Genomic DNA, 21,021 nt, shown 5'->3' with positions numbered 1-21,021 from the left:
TTTAATCATGCTGCAGGACCGACGGAAGATCATCACAGTGCGGCTCGAATTCATATGGACCTCCACCAATTTTAATTGAAGATCACCGTGAAATGCATACAGAAGAAACTAAAAACATAGTATACAGAGATCATTGATTCTCATAGTCACTTACCCACCAAGAAAGCTACATGATAGTTTCTTTAGTAATAGGTATATATTTTTAGTAATAGGTACTCCCTTTGTAAAGTAATATGAAAGCGTTTAGATCACTAAGTAGTGATCGTTTAGATCACTAAGTAGTGATCTAAACGCTCTCATATTAGTTTACGAAGGGAGTACATGATAGTATCCTCTTTCTGTACAGGCCCAGGAATTTTATAGGTTCAATTATTAATTGTTGCACATAGTTGGATTTGTTTCTAAGTTCTAATTTGCTCTGTAACAGTAAGAATGTAGTTCTCCAGAGTTCAGTGCTACGATTAAGTAATTCCTGTAGTGAGTAAATGGGTGACACTCAGATTGTCAGAATGTGCGTAGTTTTTGTATAGCATTTTCTAGGTCTGTACAACACTTTGAATCTTGCAAAGAGAGATAATTCTGAAGCTATTTCGTATTTGCTGTGCACATGCAGTTTTTGTTTTCGTTTCATGTGGTCCATCAAGAATCAACGAAATAATGTTCAGGAGTTGTTAGAACAAGACTCACCACAGGACTGAGACTAGCATGTTCAAGGCTTCAGGAACTTATATGACAAAAGGAGCATGTTTATTTGTGCGTGGGAGTAAAGAGGTCCGTATTTGCAGAGCATAGTGATACCTTCAAAGCTACAAGTACAGTAGTTCAACATAGGCCGGGGACTTTCCCTGCTGCTCTAATCCGCTTGACCTGTTCAAGGGATGTTTTGTTGTTCCCGTATGGTCGATGAAAATTTACTGGAGGCTATACAGTAGGTCCTATATTTAGGATTGTCCCTATGATATGTACTTAAGGAAGGTTTTGAGGACTGAAACTCCATTGGGTGATCGCTCACGCTTCTATATATAAATGTGCATTCGAGTTGTGGTTCTTTATCTCAGCATGCAGCTTGCTCTCTTTCTTTCTTCTGTTCTTTTTTGGCAAAGTACAGTTCGCCCTTTTTACTCATTTGTGTTTGTGATGATTTTGTGTGATAGGAAGCATGATACCATTGCTACCCCGTCGGCAATGGATGTCCCACGAGTACAAGGAGAGGCGTAAATGTGCACATACACCTTCCGAGGAAACCTGGGTCGGCTCCGATGGAAAGAAAATGCAAGGCAAGATTGCACGCCAATAAGGCCTCGCCCTCCATAAAGAAAGTAGAAGATCTGTCTTCAGTTTTTTGGACCCTCTTTGCACTCCCACTTTGTCCTCGAACTGGAAGAATATGCCTCATGACATAAGCTATGAATGACAGTAACACAAATCTTAGTACCAGAGTAGCAACGTGTACTTCCTACTTTGTAAAATATATATATCGATCATGTGATGAATAAATGTATGCTTTGCAATTCACCTTTATACATCACTTGCCTTATTGTAACCCCCAAATTGCACATATATTTTTCTCTAAAATCTAAATTGTTCAAATAGAAGAAATTAGCAAACTAGCATACTATGCCGTAACATATTTCGTCATGATATATCAACGGGGCACGGCGTGCCGCCGCGCGGGCATTGCTAGTAGATAGTTATGTACCTAGGAATGATTTTTGGAAAAAATAAAAAGCAAACTATGAGAGAGCTGCAGTTCAAATTTGACCTGTTTCCTACTTAATCGGCGGAAATTTGTCTTTTTCACCAGAGGTGGATCAAGACTTTTGACACCCAACCATTTGATCAATTGTGCATTAAATATGGCCTATTATTTTAGAAAATTAATGGAGTCCAATTTTGCAACAACTATATGGTAGCTCCTTCACAAAAAAAATCATTTTGGGCACTCGGAAAATGGAAAATGAATTTGTTTGGAATTCCAAGATGCACCATTTTGCACAATATGAGATCATTTTAACAAACTATGCCATGAATGTAGCTATAAGATTGATCATTTGGCTTGAAAGCCATGAATCTTCACACTTGTAGCTTATTTCTGAGAACACTTTTAAAAAAAATTGTTGTATCACATGTTTATTATTTTTCCTGGTAACTTTTTCACATATAAAGACACAATGCGAAGGTTTTCCAATTATTTGATATTTTTTGAATTTTTCATGCCCGTTTCAAAATGCGGTCAAAACGGCGGGCATGACCATTCCTATTTAGCGGTTGAATCCTAGAAAACTTTTGGTGTCCCTCTGATTAAATAGATATTTGTGTACCTAGAAATGATTTTTAAGAAAAATAAAGAGCAAACTATGAGGCAGCTCCAGTTCAAATTTGACCCGCTTCCAATGTGGTACGTTGCAAAGCAAATGCCACCTAGGATCCTCCATTTGACCTGAAAATTTGTGAAGACATTCTTCTTAGTAGATGATCATCCTCAACCAAAACTCACGCCCATTGGCCATGTGCATTTCCCATACCGCTAATCAAACACTTGGCTGCTAATTCATGTTTGAGCATAGTTCGGTCTCCTTGTTGGATTCTTTTTGTTGTAATTTTCTTCCTAGCACCTACCTGGGGAGTTCCCAACCCACTAGACATGCCTATGCCGTCCAGAACGCAGGGCAATGCCACAATCACGTGGTGACCACGCGGCGGTCATGCGAGTTTACGCGCTCTGGACTTGGGGCCCTCGGCCACCGTCCAAACCTCGACGTATCGCCACCAAACCATGTATTTATGATTAAATATATACTTATGTATCTAGAAATGATTTTTGGAAAAAATAAAGAGCAAACTATAAGACAGCTACAGTTCAAATTGACCCGCTTCCTGCTGAATCGGCGGAAATTTGTCTTTTTCACCAGAGGTGGATCAAAACTTTTGACACCCAATCATTTTGTCAATTGTGCATTAAATATGGACTAGTATTTTATAAAATTGATTTGGTCCAATTTGCAACAAATATATGGTAGGTCCTTCACAAAACAAACTCATTTTGGGCACTTAGAAAATGGAAAATTGATTTTCCGTCCAAATAAAATGAAAACTCCCTTAGGCAACATTGTTTGCCATTCCAACATGCATCCTTGTGAACAATATGAGATCATTTGAAGAAACTATGCCATGAATGTGGCCATAAGATTGATTGTTTGGCTTGAAAGCCATGAATCTTCACGCATGATAGCTCATTTCTGAGAACACTTTTTTAAAATAATTGCCGTATTACAAGTTTATTATTTTTCCTGGAAACTTGGTCACATATAATGACACAATGCGAAGATTTTGCAATTTTTTTATTTTTTTGAATTTTTTATGCCCATTTCAAAATGCGATCAAAACGGCGGGCTTGACCGTTCCTAGCTAGTGGTTGAATCTTGGAAAACTTTTGATGTTTCTCTTATTAAATAGATAATTATGTACCTATAAATGATTTTTGGAAAAAATAAAGAGCAAACTATGAGGCAGCTACTGTTCAAATTTGACCCGCTTCCTACTGAATCGGTGAAAATTTGTCTTTTTCACCAGAGGTGGGTCAAAGCTTTTGACAACCAAACATTTAGTCAATTGTGCATTAAAGATGGCCTAGTATTTAGAAAATTGATTTGGTCCATTTTGACAACATTTATTTGGTAGTTCCTTCACAAAAAAACCTCATTTTGGGCACTCGAAAAATGAAAAATGAATTTTCCGTGCAAAGAAAATGAAAACGCCCTTAGGCAACATTGCTGTCATGTGAATTGGCTAACTGTGGCTCATATTGTTTTCCCCAGGTAGCTCATGGCGAGTGATGCGGCTCATTGCTGTCATGTGAATTGGCTAACTGCTGCCTGTTAATTACTACTACTCACTGCTGCTGTATTCTCAGTACCATGCTACTTATTTTGCCTCCTGAGGTTTCTAGTCTGCTATTTCTTGCTTTCCTTTATCTTCATACTTATTATGATGGTAATTTGACTTGCAGTGCTCATGTAGGTTAATTATTAAGCATACCTGAACATATTCATGAAAGTTCTGTTAGTAGGTGGATGGCTTCTAGTTCTAAATGGTATCCTCAACAAACTGAACTTATTTGAACAAGACACAACATATTCATTCATCAGTTGTAACACCAAGTTTCATCTATTAACATGGCGTTGATTTTGTGCTGCAGATTTGGAAGCTGGGAATCTGGGGAATGCGAAATTGAAGAGACCTGGAGTATCTAGACTGTGATTGCCATTGTATATGTGTTATATGATGATGTAACACAATGATTCTGATATTGTATCTTTGTTGTATGATGTATCAAACTGATTCTGGCTGTTATGTGAAGTACTATGTGTGTTCTCTATCTGTTCCCATTTGAATGTTGGTGATTTATTTACTAGCAAATTGAAATTTAAAGAAAATGACCTTGACAATTAGGACTCACTTACTAGAAGAACCTGACAATTGGGACCCATCTGAATAGTGGACCCATCTTTAAAAAAAGAAATACTTGAACTGCTCAGCCAAAATGGCCATGGCCCAAAAATAAAAAGGATGCGATGTTGGGCTTGGCCCATGAAGCTAACAAAAATTGACAGAAAAATACACTAAATTGGCTGAATTAATGGGCTCGACCCATATAAACACCCAATTGGACCGGGACGATTCTAATTTTTGACCTTTTCAATTGGTCGCAATTTTGCCATGTCAGATTGCCACGTCGGATCCGACGTGGCCTCGGCAGAGAGCTAGCGACCAAAACAGAAGGTCATGGAATCAACGACCTTTTGTTTTGGTCGTGGAATTCCACGACCTTCTCATAGAGAAGGTCATTAATTTCAGTTTACGACTGCCAGCTTTTGACCTTCTGTTTTTGGTCACAAAAAGGTCGCAAATGAAAAACAATGACCTTTCAGTGACCAATAGTGATGGTCGCAAGTTGACATATTTCTTGTAGTGAAATGTCCACAACACCTTGCAGTTTCTTCTAAAATCTCAGCCTGTCAGTGATACACACAAAAGTTGAGCAAGGAATGTGGCACCTCATGACTTCTCACCTGACAACCAACAACAGAAGGGGTGAGTTAACACAACAACATTCCAAATGGTTTAGAGATACATATATAACAAAGGCAGAGTGAGCGATGGCAGCACTTCAGTTGAATAAATCACACAGTAAGTGTGATGCTTCAAAATGGTGTGACTCATGGCTCATGTGGTGTGACAATAACAAGCATGACCAATTGACCATAACGCAACAAGGGCATGAAGGAAGTCGTCATACGTCAAATTGCAGGGGGCTACTTAAGTGAGCACTAAGGCAACAACAATTGGAATAATCAAGATTAGCAAGTAAAAAATCTGTTAATTAAAGTCCCCAACATCAAAGTTGTTCCTCACTGAATCCGCGTTCTATTGTTTCTCATATAAATCAAGCTCTGCTATCTCCCAGACAAACTAAAGATGGCTTCACTTCATCCAAATAATGCACCTATATGAGAACCATAACAACTACTGGGAATATGTAAATTTGTACGAGATGGAATTGTAAGCAACACTGGCCCCAATTGATATTCCCGTTACCTCATCTGCCATTCACAGCCGTAGCACTGGCTTTTCATTTTGTCATTTCGCTGCTCTTTAGTGAGCACTACTGGGCAGTTTAGTTCAGAAGCAAGTTGTACCATGCATTGCTGCCATTTACAACAATGCAAAGCGTGATTGGCATAATAATTTACAGTAGATAATTTAACGACGAGGAGTCTAGGACACCCTCAGTAGCCCCTGAACCTGGCTTCAGTGACGAGGAGTCCGGCACGCAGATTGTCTTCGGCATTGCAAGGCGGGTTCCCTTCTTTCCGAACTCCAAGATAGTCTTCAGATGTAATGATTGTATCCGGACTTGTAAACACAACTGCAGAGGATATAATATTTCACGAACCCAATCTGCTGACAACTTTTTGGGTAATATGGCATCACGCCTGCTTGGTCATTATTTGCGAACCGTTGGCTAGCCCGTCGTCCCACGTCTCAAGACGTGCTTTTATTGGAATTGCCTTATCCAAGCGGAGATCGTGTCTCCCCTTTTTTTAGGGATTCTTGTTAATCCGGACGTGGGTAACCCAACCGTCACCTGGGTACAACTCCTTGGGAATAGGCATGTTTTGAGGCCTAGGAGGAGACGCTCAACATTCGCTGTCTTTATATAGGGGCACATACCCGTCTTTTTTATTTCACGCTTGCTTCTTCCTCAACCCTTGCTACCCCGAGTTCCAACACCCGAGTTTCAATCTCCACAAGCTCCGAACATGTACGGATCCAGCCGCCAAGGCCGGTGGGTGGCTTCCTCTATCACGGAGGGAGATATTGCAAAGCTTCGGGAGGTAAGGTATCTGACCGCAGAAATCCTTCATCGGCTTCCTGCTGAGGGGCAGGTTATTCCCACCCCCAGATCCGGCGAGAGAGTCGTGTTTGTGTCTCACTTCCTCCGCGGGTTAGGGTTTGCACTTAACCCCTTCGTCCGAGGGCTCATGTTCTATTATGGGCTAGATTTTCATGATCTGGCCCCGGACTCTATTCTTCTTATCTCGGCGTTTATCGTCACGTGCGAAGCCTTCCTCCGAACTCCTCCGCACTTCGGCTTGTGGCTCAAGACCTTGGATGTGAAGCCGCAAGTGATAGAGAGGGAGCAGGCAGAGTGCGGTGGTGCCACGGTGAGCAAGCTTGCTAGCGCTGTTTGGCTGATAGGATCCTTTGCCAAATCTTCCGACTTATGGCAGCAGGGGTGGTTCTATATCACCGAGCCCCGTGGCTCCAAATGGGCAGCTACGCCCGTATTTCGATCCAGCCCCCCAATTCAGCTCGCATCGTGGATTAATAAGGGGTTGGACTGGGGATCAACGGACAAGGTACGGGCTCTGCAAAGTCGCATCCGAAGCCTCACTGAGAGGGACATCAATATCGTCAACGTTGTTCAAGTAATGCTAGTCCGTCGGACCTTGCCGTGCCAGCGACGGCCTCTTCGCCTGTGGGAGTTTAATCCAGAAGGGCCGCGGACTCTTCAACACTTCTTTGGCACTATGCACGAAGGAATGTGGAGATTATTTTTCGAGAAACAAAAGCAGTGGCCGGACACCACCAAAGATATCGGCCTAGACTATAACCATATGGACACCCCAGTAAGTGCCCGTTCGGCGAACACCTCATAATCAGATACCCAGTGGTAAGACACTGACCGAACCATCCTTTTTAGGGCTGGATAAAGAAAGTGGAATGGATTAGGTGTCCAGCTCCCCTTCCCGGAGACGCAGCTAATCATGTGTTAACAAGGATGCTGGCCTCGGCACCATACCAGGCGCCGGCATGGGAGGGCAAAAAGGAGAGTGAAAAGACCCGGGATGGCCTTTGTTCCGGAGGTAAGTCGGATACTGAGTCCGAAGAAATCGACCTTTCCTCGCCTGAAGACAGAGGCGAGAGAGGATCCAGTATCCCTTCTCCGAGCAGGAGGAAAAGGGCCGCCTCCGAAGGTTGGGAGGGGCGGTCTCCCAAGAGGGGCAAGATGCCACCGTCGAGCGTCTTGGGTTTGGAAAGCGACACCGTTGAACAGCTCCAACATGGGGACAAGTCCCTGACCAAACCGTGAGTGAATCTGGGGTGCTTTGATAGCGTCCCGCTCCTCTGCCGTTACCAAAGATATGCGTAACGTGTCCGTGCATTTTTACAGGTCAACACAGAGTTTTTCGAGGCAATCCTCTTCTTCAGGAGGTCTCCTCCCAGAGATGAAGGAAAGCGAGACGCCTGCCCCGACCTCCTCGCCCAATAAGGCGGACGACTCCGAAGTGTCATCGCGGAGGGTTTTTCTTGCTCAACAAGCTACGCGGGGGATGAAAGAGGCAGTACCCGAAGGTGGACCTCCGACCGTCCGGGATTCTGTGGCCAATAATAAAGGCCCCGGACTGTCTGGCTTGCAGCTGACGATGATTCCGGAGACAGGTGAGCGAATTCCTTCAAAGGATGACTGTGCTCCTAGAGCGGCTTCCGGAGACCCGGCGGCTCCGGACATATTGCGGGACATGTTGCGAAACGCATCTATCTCGGGGGAACAGCGTACCTTGATGGGTACAGTGGTTGAGAAGATTTTGTCCGCGAAGAGCGGATTAAATGAAGCCTTCATGAGCCTACTAAAAGGCTTCGAGGTTTGTGATATAATGTTTTCAGCTATGTTTTATTTGCAAAGGTGCACTTGTGTATAGGTAGTAGCCCCTGAGACTCGGGTTGGCTTCCACTGGGAAGCGAACGGAGGATCGAAAAGAATTATTCAAGGACTAACCTGACGAACTTGACCACAGGCTGCTTCCCCTTTGGCTACTTCCCAGACTATGGATATTGCCGAGCTGCAGCGGAAGCTTGATATAGGAGGGGACGATCTTGCGTTAATCAATATGCGTCTTGACGAGTCGCAAGGTATGTATTAATTCGGGGCAATCCCCATACACTTTTGTGGTATAAGCATGATGCTAAAATTTATATGCTGGAATATCCATGGCTGCAGATGGTGCTGCCGCCGTTGAAGTTCTTCGAGCGGAGCTGGCCCAGGCCAAGGAGCAGGCCCGGCGTAGCAATGCTGCTGCCGAAAAGGCATCGGCTGAGTTAGAAGCCGAGCAAGCTGCACGGCGCCAAGACGAGGAGAAATTATCCATGATGGCGCTCGAACTGAAAAATGCTACTAGCCGCTGTGAATTTCTGGAGAAGGAGAATGAAGCCAAAACGGCTGAACTGGACAAGGCCTTACAAGAGGCGAGAGAAGCGCGGTCGGAATCGAGAGCAGCCGTGAGGAGATCCGGCAAGCTGGGGAGATTGCAGCTGGTAAGCCCTTTTTGCTACAAACTAAGTTCGGCGATCCGAACTATGCTCAGCTTAACCGAGTGTGGAGTTCTCCGGACGAGTTTTTAGACTTGCCGAAGAGTTCTTCCGATGCGGCGCAGTATTACCAAGCGCGAGATGGGTACGCCACGGAGAAGCTTTTCTGGTCACAGTTTGGCGCATCAAAGCGCCCTCTGTTGCTGAATGAACAAATGTCCCAATGGGCCGAGCTTCATAGGATATCCGGCGCTGCCATGAAGGAGGTGATAATGTGGCGAACCAGGCAATCGGACTATAGGGCATTAACACTTTCACTTAGCCATAGGATTTTTATGGTGGGACTACGACATAGCCCCTGGTATGTACACGGCGTATTATGATACGATGCTTTACATTCTTGACCTGAAAAAGATCCCTCGTGTGACACGGAGAATCGCTAAAGATTTCAATAAGTCGTCAAGTGGTTGACCAGCTCTCGCCGCATCATGACAGTCAGTTTTCGGCTTTCTCTACTGAGGCACTTGACCAGATGAACGGGAAGCACAATCGCAGTAGTTCTCCCTTTACTACCCTAGTCGATGGAGCGGAACATAGGGTAGCAAGCACAGAAGCCGGGCAACCCAACTATTGACCCAAGACAATGATTCGGAGCTGATGCATATAAGGCCAAACTTGCGACGCCGAAGTACGCTATAGAGCTGTTCGGACTTTTGTTGGCAACTCATTTGTTCCCATACCGAGCCCCTGGCAGGCTATGCCAAGGTGTATCTGTGAACCAACCATGGGAGCTGTATTCATTGGCGAAACAACACGGATGATTAATTCGGGTACTATTTACTGGGATCTGAGTGATATGCCAATGATTACTTTATATATATATATATATATATATATATATATATATATATATATATATATATGAAGACCACAACCCCGGCCATTTGACATGCTCGGGGTCGGGGGCGGAGGAAGAGGCATAGTACAGGCTCGAAATAAAGAGTGCGGTCTACAAAAAGTTATTTTGGACCTCCTGTCGCACGTCTGCGTCGCCTGTCCTCGGCGAGGGGAATCCTTGGTGGACGGAGCCCTTAGGTGAGTTTACGGATCCGGACTCCGATAGAGTCAGTTTTAGATGTTTGTCCTGTTTGTCACCTGTTTTTAAAAGGTAGTGAAGGAAAAAATAAAAATAAAATAGATAAAAGGTGTTACGGGAATGCTTGCAGGTTTGTCTGTAATGTGCTTCCACCAATGCCCATGGTATCTTGAGTGCATAGTGATGTATGCGCGATACAAATTTTGCAGGTATACGAGGTGGGCGGCGGAAGCCGGACTGCTATTTCCACTCTGGGAGTAGTCTATCCTCGGGTGGAAATTGCTTCTGACCCCCGGTATATCGTTGGTGAACCTCTCCGTCGTTCCTGTCGCCTGGCGGCCTCCTCCCCTTGTGTCCGGCGTTGAGCTTGCCAGCCTGCTTAAAGACCCAGCAGTTTCTGTTGGTATGATTAGCTGGTTTATCGGGGTGGCCGTGAATCTGGCAGGGTCGGTCCAATTTCTTGTCGAGGTTGGATGGTTCGTCTCGGTTTGCCTTGAATGGCTTGTTCCGTTAGACCGGGCTTGGGATTGTTGAATCCGCCGTTGACCGCTATGTCGCGTGATCTTTCATTATCATTGCGGCTGTTGTAGTTGCTTCGCCGTGGCTTGCCGTTGCCGTCTCGGATTTCGGAAGTGCCCGGGTCGCTGGCGCTGTTGCTTCTACGAGTGAGCCAGCTGTCTTCTCCCGCACAAAAGCGGGTCATCAGAGCAGTGAGGGCTGTCATGGATTTAGGTCCTTCTTGACCGAGGTGGCGTGCGAGCCATTCGTCCCGGATACTGTGTCTGAAAGCCGCAAGGGCTTCCGCGTCCGGACAGTCGACGATTTGGTTCTTTTTGACTAAGAACCGAGTCCAGAGCTTCCTGGCTGACTCTCCGGGCTGCTGGACAATGTGACTTAGGTCATCGGCATCCGGTGGCCGAACATATGTTCCTTGGAAGTTGTCGAGGAAGGCCTCTTCCAAGTCCTCCCAGCTGCCTATGGAATTTTCAGGCAGGCTGTTTAACCAGTGCCGAGATGGCCCTTTTAGCTTTAGTGGGAGGTATTAAATGGCGCGGAGGTCGTCTCCACGGGCCATATGGATGTGGAGGATAAAATCTTCTATCCATACCGTGGGATAGGTTGTTCCGTCGTATGGTTCAATATTGACGGGTTTGAATCCTTCGGGGAATTCATGATCCATTACTTCATCGGTGAAGCAAAGAGGGTGTGTGGCGCCTCTATGTTGGGCCACACTGCGACGTAACTCCAAAAAGTCCATTTGCGGTTTCGGCTCGGGCGTGGCTAGGTTTGTCACGTCCAGATAGGTAGCCATCGTCGCGTGTCCGGGCATGCCCTCGCGATCCGTAGATCTATCTTGCATGTCCTCTCTACTGTCCAAGTCCTGTCGAAGGTCGTCTGTATAGCCATGGGCTGTGTTATTCTTGCCTTTACGGCGAGGTGAGGCGGTCTGGTGTTCGGATTGAGTTGCCTCTTTATCCGGACCGAGTTGTCGACAACCTGCCGAATTGTGTGATGATGGTACAAGCTCCAACGCCTCGTCATCGAACTAAGGTAGCAGTCTATGCTTTGGGTAGCTTTTGGCTGGGCCACTAAGGCCGTATTCTTCGGCAGCCTGGACTTCGGTCCATCTATCGTTGAGTAGGTCTTGATCAGCTTGAAGCTGTTGCTGCTTCTTTTTTAGGCTTCTTGCAGTAGCAATTAGCCTACGTTTGAAGCGCTCCTGCTCGAGGGGTTCTTTGGGTACGATGAAGTCTTCATCGCCGAGGCTTACCTCATCTTCGGAGAGCGGAAGGTAGTTGTCGTCCTCCGAACTGTCGCTGGGCAGGGCCTGTTCATCGGGGCTAGCTTGCCCGTTTTCTTGTTCCTCCTGTTCGGATCTTGCTCCAACAGGGTCTTCATTGTTTTCCACGTCGTCCGGAGTACTATTTTCTTCGGTGTCAAGATTGTTGTCTGTTGAGCGACGTGACTTAGAGAGGCATTTAGGGCGCCGGCGCTTGGACCATGTCCCAGGAGGTTTATTCTCAACTGTATCTTCTTTGTCATCATCGCTAGCTTTTTTAGGTGTATCAACCATGTACACGTCGTACGAAGAGGTGGCCGTCCCACGTCCAGTGAATGGCGGATCTTGGCCTTGCTCCTTGTCGGCATCGTCGTCTATACCGTCGGTGTCTTCGGAGCCATAATCAAGCATGTCGGTTAAATCCTCGACAGTGGCTATGAAGTGGGTGGCGGGTGGGAAGCGAAATTCTCCATCATCAGCCTCCAGTTCGAACCGGACATAGTTCGGCTGTGAGTCCCCCGCCAAGGACAGGCTCTTTAATGAATTTAGCACATCGCCCAGGGGCGAGTGTTGGAAGATATCTGCGGCGCTGAACTCGAAGATCGATAACCGATCCAGCTCGGCGTCCGCAGGCGTGTGTGGTTCGGAACTTATAGCCTGGAACGAGTCCGGAATTCCGTTGACGCAAATATTGCAAGGTGCTGAGTCTGTGTGCGGCTCCAACGCCACGGACTATGTGGCTTCGGATGGCGTGATCTGCTCCGGATCTAAGGCCGTAGCAGTTACAGGAACCATCTCCTGAATATGGTCCGATGATAGATTTAAGTTATGTTCATCGGAGCGAGGGGGAGCGATCGCCGCGGTCTCATATCCATTGAAGATCAAGTCTCCACGGATGTCCGCAACGTAGTTCAAGCTTCCAAATCTGACCTGGTGGCCAGGGGCGTAGCTATCGATCTGCTCTAGATGGCCAAGCGAGTTGGCCCGTAGTACGAAGCCGCCGAATACAAAAATCTGTCTGGGGACGAAGGTTTCTCCTTGGACAGCGTCACTATTGACGATCGAAGGGGCCATCGAACCTTCCGTCGATAGCACAATGGAACTCTCAATGAAAGCACCAATGTCGGTGTCAAAACCGGCGGATCTCGGGTAGGGGGTCCCGAACTGTGCGTCTAAGGTCGACGGTTACAGGAGACAGGGGACACGATGTTTACCCAGGTTCGGGCCCTCTCTATGGAGGTAATACCCTACTTCCTGCTTGATTGATCTTGATGAATATGAGTATTACAAGAGTTGATCTACCACAAGATCGTAATGGCTAAACCCTAGAAGCCTAGCCTGTATGACTATGGTAATGAGTATATCCTTTCCGGACTAAACCCTCCGGTTTATATAGACACCGGGGGGGGGGGGATCTAGGGTTACATAGAGTCGTTACATGGGAAGGAATCTTCATAGTTGATCGCCAAGCTTGCCTTCCATGCCAAGGAGAGTCCTATCCGGACACGGGTACAGTCTTCGACCTTCTTTTCTTCATAGCCCATCAGTCCGGCCCATTGATAATAGGCCAGACGCCCGAGGACCCCTTAGTCCAGGACTCCCTCACCACCGTCTAGACAACATATGTCGCTACCCCTATCCAGTTGATGAAGGGATGCTGATAGTCCGGGCCTAATACCATAGACCTCGCAGCCAAACCTAACATCTAAGACCTGAGGCCCCAACCAAGCCACTTGCCGGGTATGGGGCACACACCGGTCCGGCATGCTCTCAGAGGCCGCCGCCGCCAACTACCACCACTCCATCTTCAGAGCTGTACTGACGCATCATCCTTGCTCGGTCTAGCTGCCCTTGACGCCACCACGTCGCCCAATGGCACCACCTCCCCGCGCGCGAACTGCTGAGCACGTCGCGGTCGCCGCCGGTACTCCTTCGCACCATGCCGCCAAGTACCACCAGCCGACACAGCTCGAAGTCTCTGGAAGATCTATCGTGCGTAGCACCTGCCGACCAGGCATGACAAAGCGTAGCACCTGTCGGCCAGGCATGACTTGACATCTCCACCGAAGCTCCGCGCCAGACGAAGCCGCTCCACCTCCTGCCTCTGACTTCCAGCGCCTGCTCCACAAATGATGCTCCCAAGAGAGAACCGACACCGTAGTGCCGCCATCGTCCGATCTGGAAAATCAGATCCTAGGGTTTCCCCCGGAGCAGCACGAGTGGGTCGACAGTAGTTACAGGACAATGCCTTCATCAAGGTAACGGCGCAGACCGCCCCCATCGTCCGCCATCGGCTCGGTTTTCACCGGCAACTATGTGTCCCCGACTCGCAGCCGGGACTAGATTGCAGATCTCGAGATGTGCTCACCCAGCCTCAGGCCGACCACCGCCAAGCCCAGGGTCGCTGTCCCGGGTGCTCTCGTGATGCAGATCAAGACCAGGAGCGCCACCGTGATCCGAAGCCGAACCGGAGGTTGAGCGACTGCAACATGGCCGCCGTCGCCGCCACCCGCTGCGACTACAGACCCGCTGCCACACTCCAGCCGCCATTGTCCGCCATCGCCGCCAAGAAGATCAAGATCGGAGCCGCATCGATCTTGAGCAGCTGACGCGCGAGCAGAAGACCGCCGCCGCCGAGCCGCTCGTGCTTTGCCCTGGCGGCGTCACCGACGGCGGCGGAGAGGAGAGTGGTGGCGGGGGGACCGGAGGAGGGAGGCGGGGACGCCCCGGTGCAGCGCGGCGGCGCTGCACGGGAGCGGGGTGGTTGAAACAGTATTATATACCACATGGAGGATGGATGAAACAGTATTATATACCACATGGAGGATGGATGAAACAGTAGTTTGATTCCATTTTATTTCTGGCTCTGAACAAAGCTTACAGGCTTGAAAGGGATGGTTGAAAGCAAACATGATCTCAATAAAACCGAAATCTGCCAATTAACGACCACTGAAGTAACTAAAAGGAAATTGAAAGTATTCTATTGTAAGAACATCTAGCAACCTTCCTTGTGCGGATATTTACTTCCTCTTTCTCACCAATTGTAAAAAAACGTGTTTTTTCATTCTGCACACTCACGTGCACTCGGGTTCTCCACAAAGAGTTTGCTGATACATTTACATACATCAAACCCAAAGTGGTTTATGCGGGTTGCTCTCATTTTACTATTGAAAAGTTGTGAACTCTGCAGCAGTTCACTAGAAAATGTGAAATGTGCTCTGAACAGGCACATCACCAACAACAGCTATACAAGCGATCCTCACTATCTCTTTTTCACCAGCCATGGAACGGTGCTTTGTGACTCTGCACACTCATTCATACAGCAGATGCTATACACCAACAGTTATGGCTTGCTACGCTCCATTTGCATACATCATGCCCAAACTGATGTATGACTGCTCTCATTTGGAGCAGTCTGTTTTATGACTGAAATTTTGAGTGTGCACTAGTCTGTGCTAGACCTGGTGACTGGTCCACATCTCCTTGCAGTTTCTTCTAAAATCTCAGCTCGTCGGCCATACACACATAAGTTGAGGAAGGAATGTGGCACCTCATGAGTTCTCACCTGACAATCAACAGAAGGGGTGAGCTGACACAGCAACATTGCAACTGGTTTAAAGATACATATATAACAAAGGCATAGTGAGCGATGGTGAGAACTTGAGTTGAATAAATCATACAGTAGGTGTGATGCTTCAGAATGGTGTGACTCATGGCTCATGTGGTGTGACAATAACAAGCATGACCAACTGACCATAATGCAACAAGGGCATGAAGGAAGTCGTCATATGTCAAATTGCAGGGCGCTACTTATGTGAGCACTAAGGCCACAACAATTGGTTCAGTTAATTAAACTCCCCAACACCAAAGTTGTTCCTCACTGAATCCTTGATCTATAGTTTCTCATATAAATCAAGCTCTGGTATCTCCGAGACAAACTAAAGATGCCTTCACTTCATCCAAATAATGCACCTATATGAGAACCATAACAACTACTGTGAATATGTAAATTTGTATGAGATGGAATTTTAAGCAATACTATTGGCCCCAATTGATATTCCCATGATCTCATCTGCTACGCACAGCCGTGCTAACAGAAGGAACAAGTGCGCCTTTTCATTCTGTCATTTCGCTGCTCTTGATGAAGCTTAGTTCAGATCAAGTTGTACCCTGCATTGCTGCAATTTTACAACAATGCAAAGTGTGATTGACATAATCTCACTCTACCATTTCACTAGAACTAGAGTGAGTTCTCTGAATTTCTTCAGTCATCTCCATCTCTCTGAAACAGCATGGGATACAGACAAGAATAACAAGAGTGAAGTTCTCTGAATCTGTTCTACCTGAATTCTGGAACAATTATGCACACAGAATTCACTGCTTTTCTCCATGGGAATGGGATTCAATCAATTCAGACAAGAACACATTTCAGATGTCACAAAGATTGTACATACACAACATGGAGCATGGATGAAATAGACTTATCGATGATTCCATTTCATTTATGACTCTGATCAATTCAAAGGTTACAATGGCTGAAAAGAATGTAATGGAATGAATGTATTAATAATGCTGTGAACTGTCCCTGCTGCTTCTTCTTCTACAAGCAGCTGATTCTTGCAGGGATCCTAGCTCAACAGCCAAAAGAATGAAGAATTATTACATATAGCTAGCTAATAACAATTGAATCTTTTTCTCCTATCATATCACTGTAAACCAAAAGAGAAAAGCTACTAATACATCTTTGTTGATGGTGGTGATGAATGAATGAATGTATAAAAGAATTTGGTCAGATTGTATTATGAACTAACGAATGAATGAGTCTCAGCAAAAGAACCACTGAAAAAGTTCAGTTCTTTCCTCTTGGCTTCACTTGGCCTCCTCCTCCTGTTCAGCTCTGCAGAGAGTGCGAGGCGGTGGTGGACGCGGACACGGTCGCGCTGCCCCCGGCGCCGTCGCCGACCGGCGTCCACGCCGTGACGGTGTAGAGCGGGGTGTCGAGCCAGCGGAGCGTGAGCCCCTCGCCGTCGCCCTGCGGGTGCACGCCGTAGTTGCCCGGCGCGAACATCCTGGCGATCATCCGCCCCTGCATCGCCTCCCGGTCGCCGATGCCAGCGCTCCGGAACCCGCCGTCCTCCATGCGCCGCCGCCACCCCGCGAAGCTCTCGTGCCGCTCCGACCTGTCGGGGCCCTCGAACGCCACCGCGTTGCGGATCTCCCGCGCGAACATCTCCTCCGCCTTGGCCCTGGCCGCGCTCGCCGGCGGCAGCCCGGCCGCGCCCACCGCGTCGAACGCCGCGGCGTAGTGCTGCAGCGCGCGCGCGAACCGCGCCTCCCATCGCCCGGCGTTCAGCCCCGCCGCCTCGTGCTCGCCGAGGAGCAGGACGGCGGCGCTTGTGCTGCGCACGAGGCCGAGGAAGTCGGACAGCGCGCCGCCGGTCTCGTCGCGGAGCAGGCGGTGCGCGGCGAGGACGCAGTTCACGGCGACGCGCTCGCCGCGCTTGACGTGGAGCATCCAGAGGCGCACGTCCTCGAGCCGGTCCACCACGGCGTGGAACTCGAAGGCGAGCCCCAGCCCGGCGGCCACGTGTGCGAGACGCGCGCCGGTGTCCTGCAGCTCCTGTCTCGACGAGCCGACGCCGGTGATCCGCACGTGCGCCGGCGGCTGCGGCGTCCGCGTTGCCAGGCTCTGCAGGAGGCTCGGCCACTGGAGCCCTTGCTTGATGTCGAAGTCGATGATGTGGACGCGGTCGTGGCCGTCGAAGGCGCGGAGGAGACGCTCGTTGAGCGTGAAGTGGAGGAACCTCGGGATCGGGGTGACGCTGTTGAGCACCCGCAGCGCCAGGGCGTCGTCGTCGTCGTGGAAGGCGCCGTCGGTGAGCTCGCGCGGCGGGGTGACGTCGAAGACGTGCGGCCACATGTTGGCCGCCCGGAGCGCGAGCGCCTCGGCGAAGCAGGCGGCCACGCGGTGCAGCGGCGTGGGCCCGGACGGCGAGGCCGCCTCCCCGAGCCGCGCCAGGTAGTAGTTGGCGGCGTCGTGCTGGCAGCCGGCGAGGGCCTCGGCGCACGCGGTGAGCGCGCCCACCAGCTCCAGCGCCTCCCGCTCCGCCTCGGGCACCACGAAGCCCCTCACGCCAGCAGGCTCAACCGGCAGCATGGCCGACGAGCCGCCGTCCGTGCCCGACGAGGACGACGAGTGGGACGGCGACTTGCTGAACTCCTCCTGCTTGGCCGCGGCCAGCGACGAGGGCCCCGCGGCGGCCGCCATGCCGTGCGGGAACGCCGCGGCGCTCGGCACAAGAAACACCTTCTGCTCCTCCGCCACCTCCTCCTCCTCCCGTCCCCCCTCCCCGGCGGCCACCTGCATCATGGCCGCCGGCCCTGCAATGGATTGATGGAACCATACCTCGTCGCCGTCGCCGCCCATCCGCGTCCGCTTGGCGCGGACGGCGGGGGCGCCATACTCATCCACCGCCTCCTCCTCGTGCGCGCGCTTGACGGCCCCGCCCCGCCTCTCCCAGCCGCCGGAGTCGGCGACGACGGAGGGCTCCGGCTTGGCGCCCCAGGACACGGCCTGGGTGACCGGCGGCGCCGGGTGCGCCCGGAAGGAGCAGGTGCCGTTGCCGCCCCGGCCGTCGCCGCCCGGCACGGCGCGCGGGGCGGCGCCGGGGACTGCCGAGTCGCCGCGGCCGCCCCGCTTGGAGAAGCCGCATGGTAGTCGCTGCGCCGTGCTCATCTGATGCCTGGACGACAAGGAGGAGCAGCCTGCCAACATCCCTGAGACGGGCGTCACCAGCGGATGCAGCAGCGCAATGTAACTCCTCCTTCTCCTCCTCTGAACTTTCTTCTTCCTCCTCTGCTTTGCTGATCACACTCTCACTCGCTCTCAAGTCACTCTCTGATATGTGTGTGGCTACAGCTCGAGCTTCAGTGAGGATGATGGATGATGGATGGATGAATGTGGATCGAAAAACAGGGGAATGTTGGTGTTCTTGGAACGAATTTGTCAGTCCAAAGAAAGAAAACGAGAGAAAAAGAAACTGAAAAAAGAATGTAATATGTTTGTGTATCTGCTGTATATGCAGGAAAGAATTTCAGTGGTGGTGTTTGGACTCTGCAGAAATGCTGCTTAGTACAAAAGAATCAACGAATCGTTAGGGAGAAATTTAGAAAGAATGGCCTATAACATCTACGAAGGAAGAAGAAGGTCAATCAGAAGCTGCCGGGCACTCTCTGCAGAGCCTCCTCGCCGGCGACGACGGCGGCGAGCCCCAACACCTCCATCAATTTTTCTTCCCCAAGATCAAGATAGATAAAAAAACAGAGAAGAAATCCTACAAGAAAAATCTAGGATGGATGGATGATGGATGCGATGCGGTGGGGATTTGGCTGGGTGGGTGGATGGGTTCTTGTCGCTCACTCTTCTATCCTACACCACACTGTTCTTACCTCCTCGCCATTGACGATCCTCTCAAGCTCTCACTATCCTATCACTCTCCTCACTCTCTGTAACGGTGGCTGGCTCTCACTCCTCTTCTGATGATCTCACCTCCACTCTACTACCTATTGGGGAGGGGAGGAAGAAGAAGCCCGGGGAAAAGGAGGAAACGGCCTCGACAGCGGGCGGGAACCCCGAGGCGCCGCGCGCGGCCGTGCGATGGGGATCGGACGGCTGGGGGGATCTGACCGTTGCCTCGCTTCCGGTCAATGTGACCGTTGCGGGTGCTGGCCCGGGCTGTCAGCCGGAGGGGAGGGTGCGGCTCACGTGACCTGGCCCGTCCGTTTCCTACCGTTGGGGCGCCCACCACCGCACGGCGCACGGGCGGGGCGTGGGTTGGGGTGGCTGCCGCGTGGGGCCCGCGTTCGGCAGGGACGGCCGAGATCGCCTTGCGTCGCGGGAAAGTTGACGGGGTCGCCGCGACGTGTGGCGCCATGTAGGCCGCACGCACGCACGCACGCGTGGCTTCTGGTCCAAGGAAGATGGCTGCCACCGTCGTCGGCGGAAATGACAAAATACGCCAATGGCCGGCTAATACGTTGGGCAGACAGTAATGGCGAGTTGGGTAGTACAGCGAGTGCACGGTGGCAGCAGCCAGCGCTGGGCTGTACGGACGGCCCGTGTGTGTCCGGCCATGGCCCTGTTTCCTCCACGCTCAACGGAAAGAGGAAATCTTGTAGTACAAATTAGCAATCTAAACGCTCTTACATACATTTCTTTATAAAGGGAGTGCTACATAGTAGCGTGCTTATTCAGAGACATCCACATTTAAGTGTCGCTGTAACTAAACTTGTGTTATACTAAACCAACGACATTTATTTTGTGCAAGGGAGAGTACTATAGCAGAGGCAAATAGGATTTCGCCAAAAAAAGGGAAATGAAGACAAAAAGAAAAGGGCCAGAAGTACATCGCAGTCCCCGATCCTGCCTTTTGATGATGTGGAGCGAACCTCGAGACGTTGTTGCTCTGATTTTTCACGGCACAAAGCTTCATCGCAACAAGAACTAGTTACGGGTTTACCAAGATGTTCACATGCTCCGCAGAAACAACGCGTCAACCCTTAGATTTGAAAGAATGGCGTGGACGCATCATATAGGTTCAGCCGAGATTTTTGACAAGATTTCTCTAAACCCGATAATGACTGAGGGCCGAAACACACACGATGTGTAATTCATCATAAAAGAAATCTTATTCACAATTCATAATAGAAAGTGGTAGTACATAGTTTTCATGGTAAATTTTTGAACAAAAAAAAATGTAATATTCACTTGCCATACTCATGGACATCTTTTGTAGATTTATTTTCCCTAGAACATTTTTTTGTAAATGACCCAAAATATTGCTGTTTTTGTACAAAACAGTTTTTGAAACCTATTTTATATAAATTTTGAACTGTTTAGTCATGAAGATATTCATATATTTGGCATATTAAAGCACTTTATAGTCAATATAAAATACACTGGCCACAATATTCGTTTTGAGATAGACACAATAATTTTATTTTGTCTGGCTCAGAGCGTTTTTTGTAGCAACGCTCAGTTTTTTTTGAAAATTGTTTTTTTAAGAATAGCGACGCTCAGATCGGTTGAGTGTGGCGTTTCTGGCCTGGGCCCAGGATTTTCCCGGTCTGTTTACCGATAAATTTTTTCTATTGGGCCCAAGTTCGGACTTGAGTGCAGCACAGCCCAGGCAAAAAGGGCCCGTTTCTCCCTGTTGCTCGACCTAGCCGCTCGCACCGCCTCTGCCTCTCGATATCTCTCCGTCCGGCGTCC

The 21,021-nt window shown here is 49.2% G+C and overlaps 1 protein-coding gene across 1 annotated transcript; it reads right to left on the bottom strand.

Moving 5' to 3' along the window:
* Positions 1-16,217: 16,217 nt before the first annotated feature.
* LOC123168057 (protein DWARF AND LOW-TILLERING-like) lies at positions 16,218-19,327 on the bottom strand. Its single transcript, XM_044585925.1, has one exon. The coding sequence runs from the start codon at positions 18,523-18,525 to the stop codon at positions 16,642-16,644; it is 1,884 nt and encodes a 627-aa protein (XP_044441860.1). The 5' UTR covers positions 18,526-19,327; the 3' UTR covers positions 16,218-16,641.
* Between the last annotated feature and the right edge of the window lie 1,694 nt (positions 19,328-21,021).

Source organism: Triticum aestivum, chromosome 7D (assembly GCF_018294505.1).
Source record: "Triticum aestivum cultivar Chinese Spring chromosome 7D, IWGSC CS RefSeq v2.1, whole genome shotgun sequence".
Classification (NCBI taxonomy): Eukaryota; Viridiplantae; Streptophyta; class Magnoliopsida; order Poales; family Poaceae; genus Triticum; species Triticum aestivum.
The sequence above is the reverse complement of the archived record's forward strand: the minus strand, read 5'-3'. Positions and strand labels throughout refer to the sequence as shown.

Bases quoted from the DNA above. Each gene is read 5' to 3' on its own strand.
- LOC123168057 (XM_044585925.1), bottom strand. From the start codon at position 18,525: ATGTTGGCAGGCTGCTCCTCCTTGTCGTCCAGGCATCAGATGAGCACG.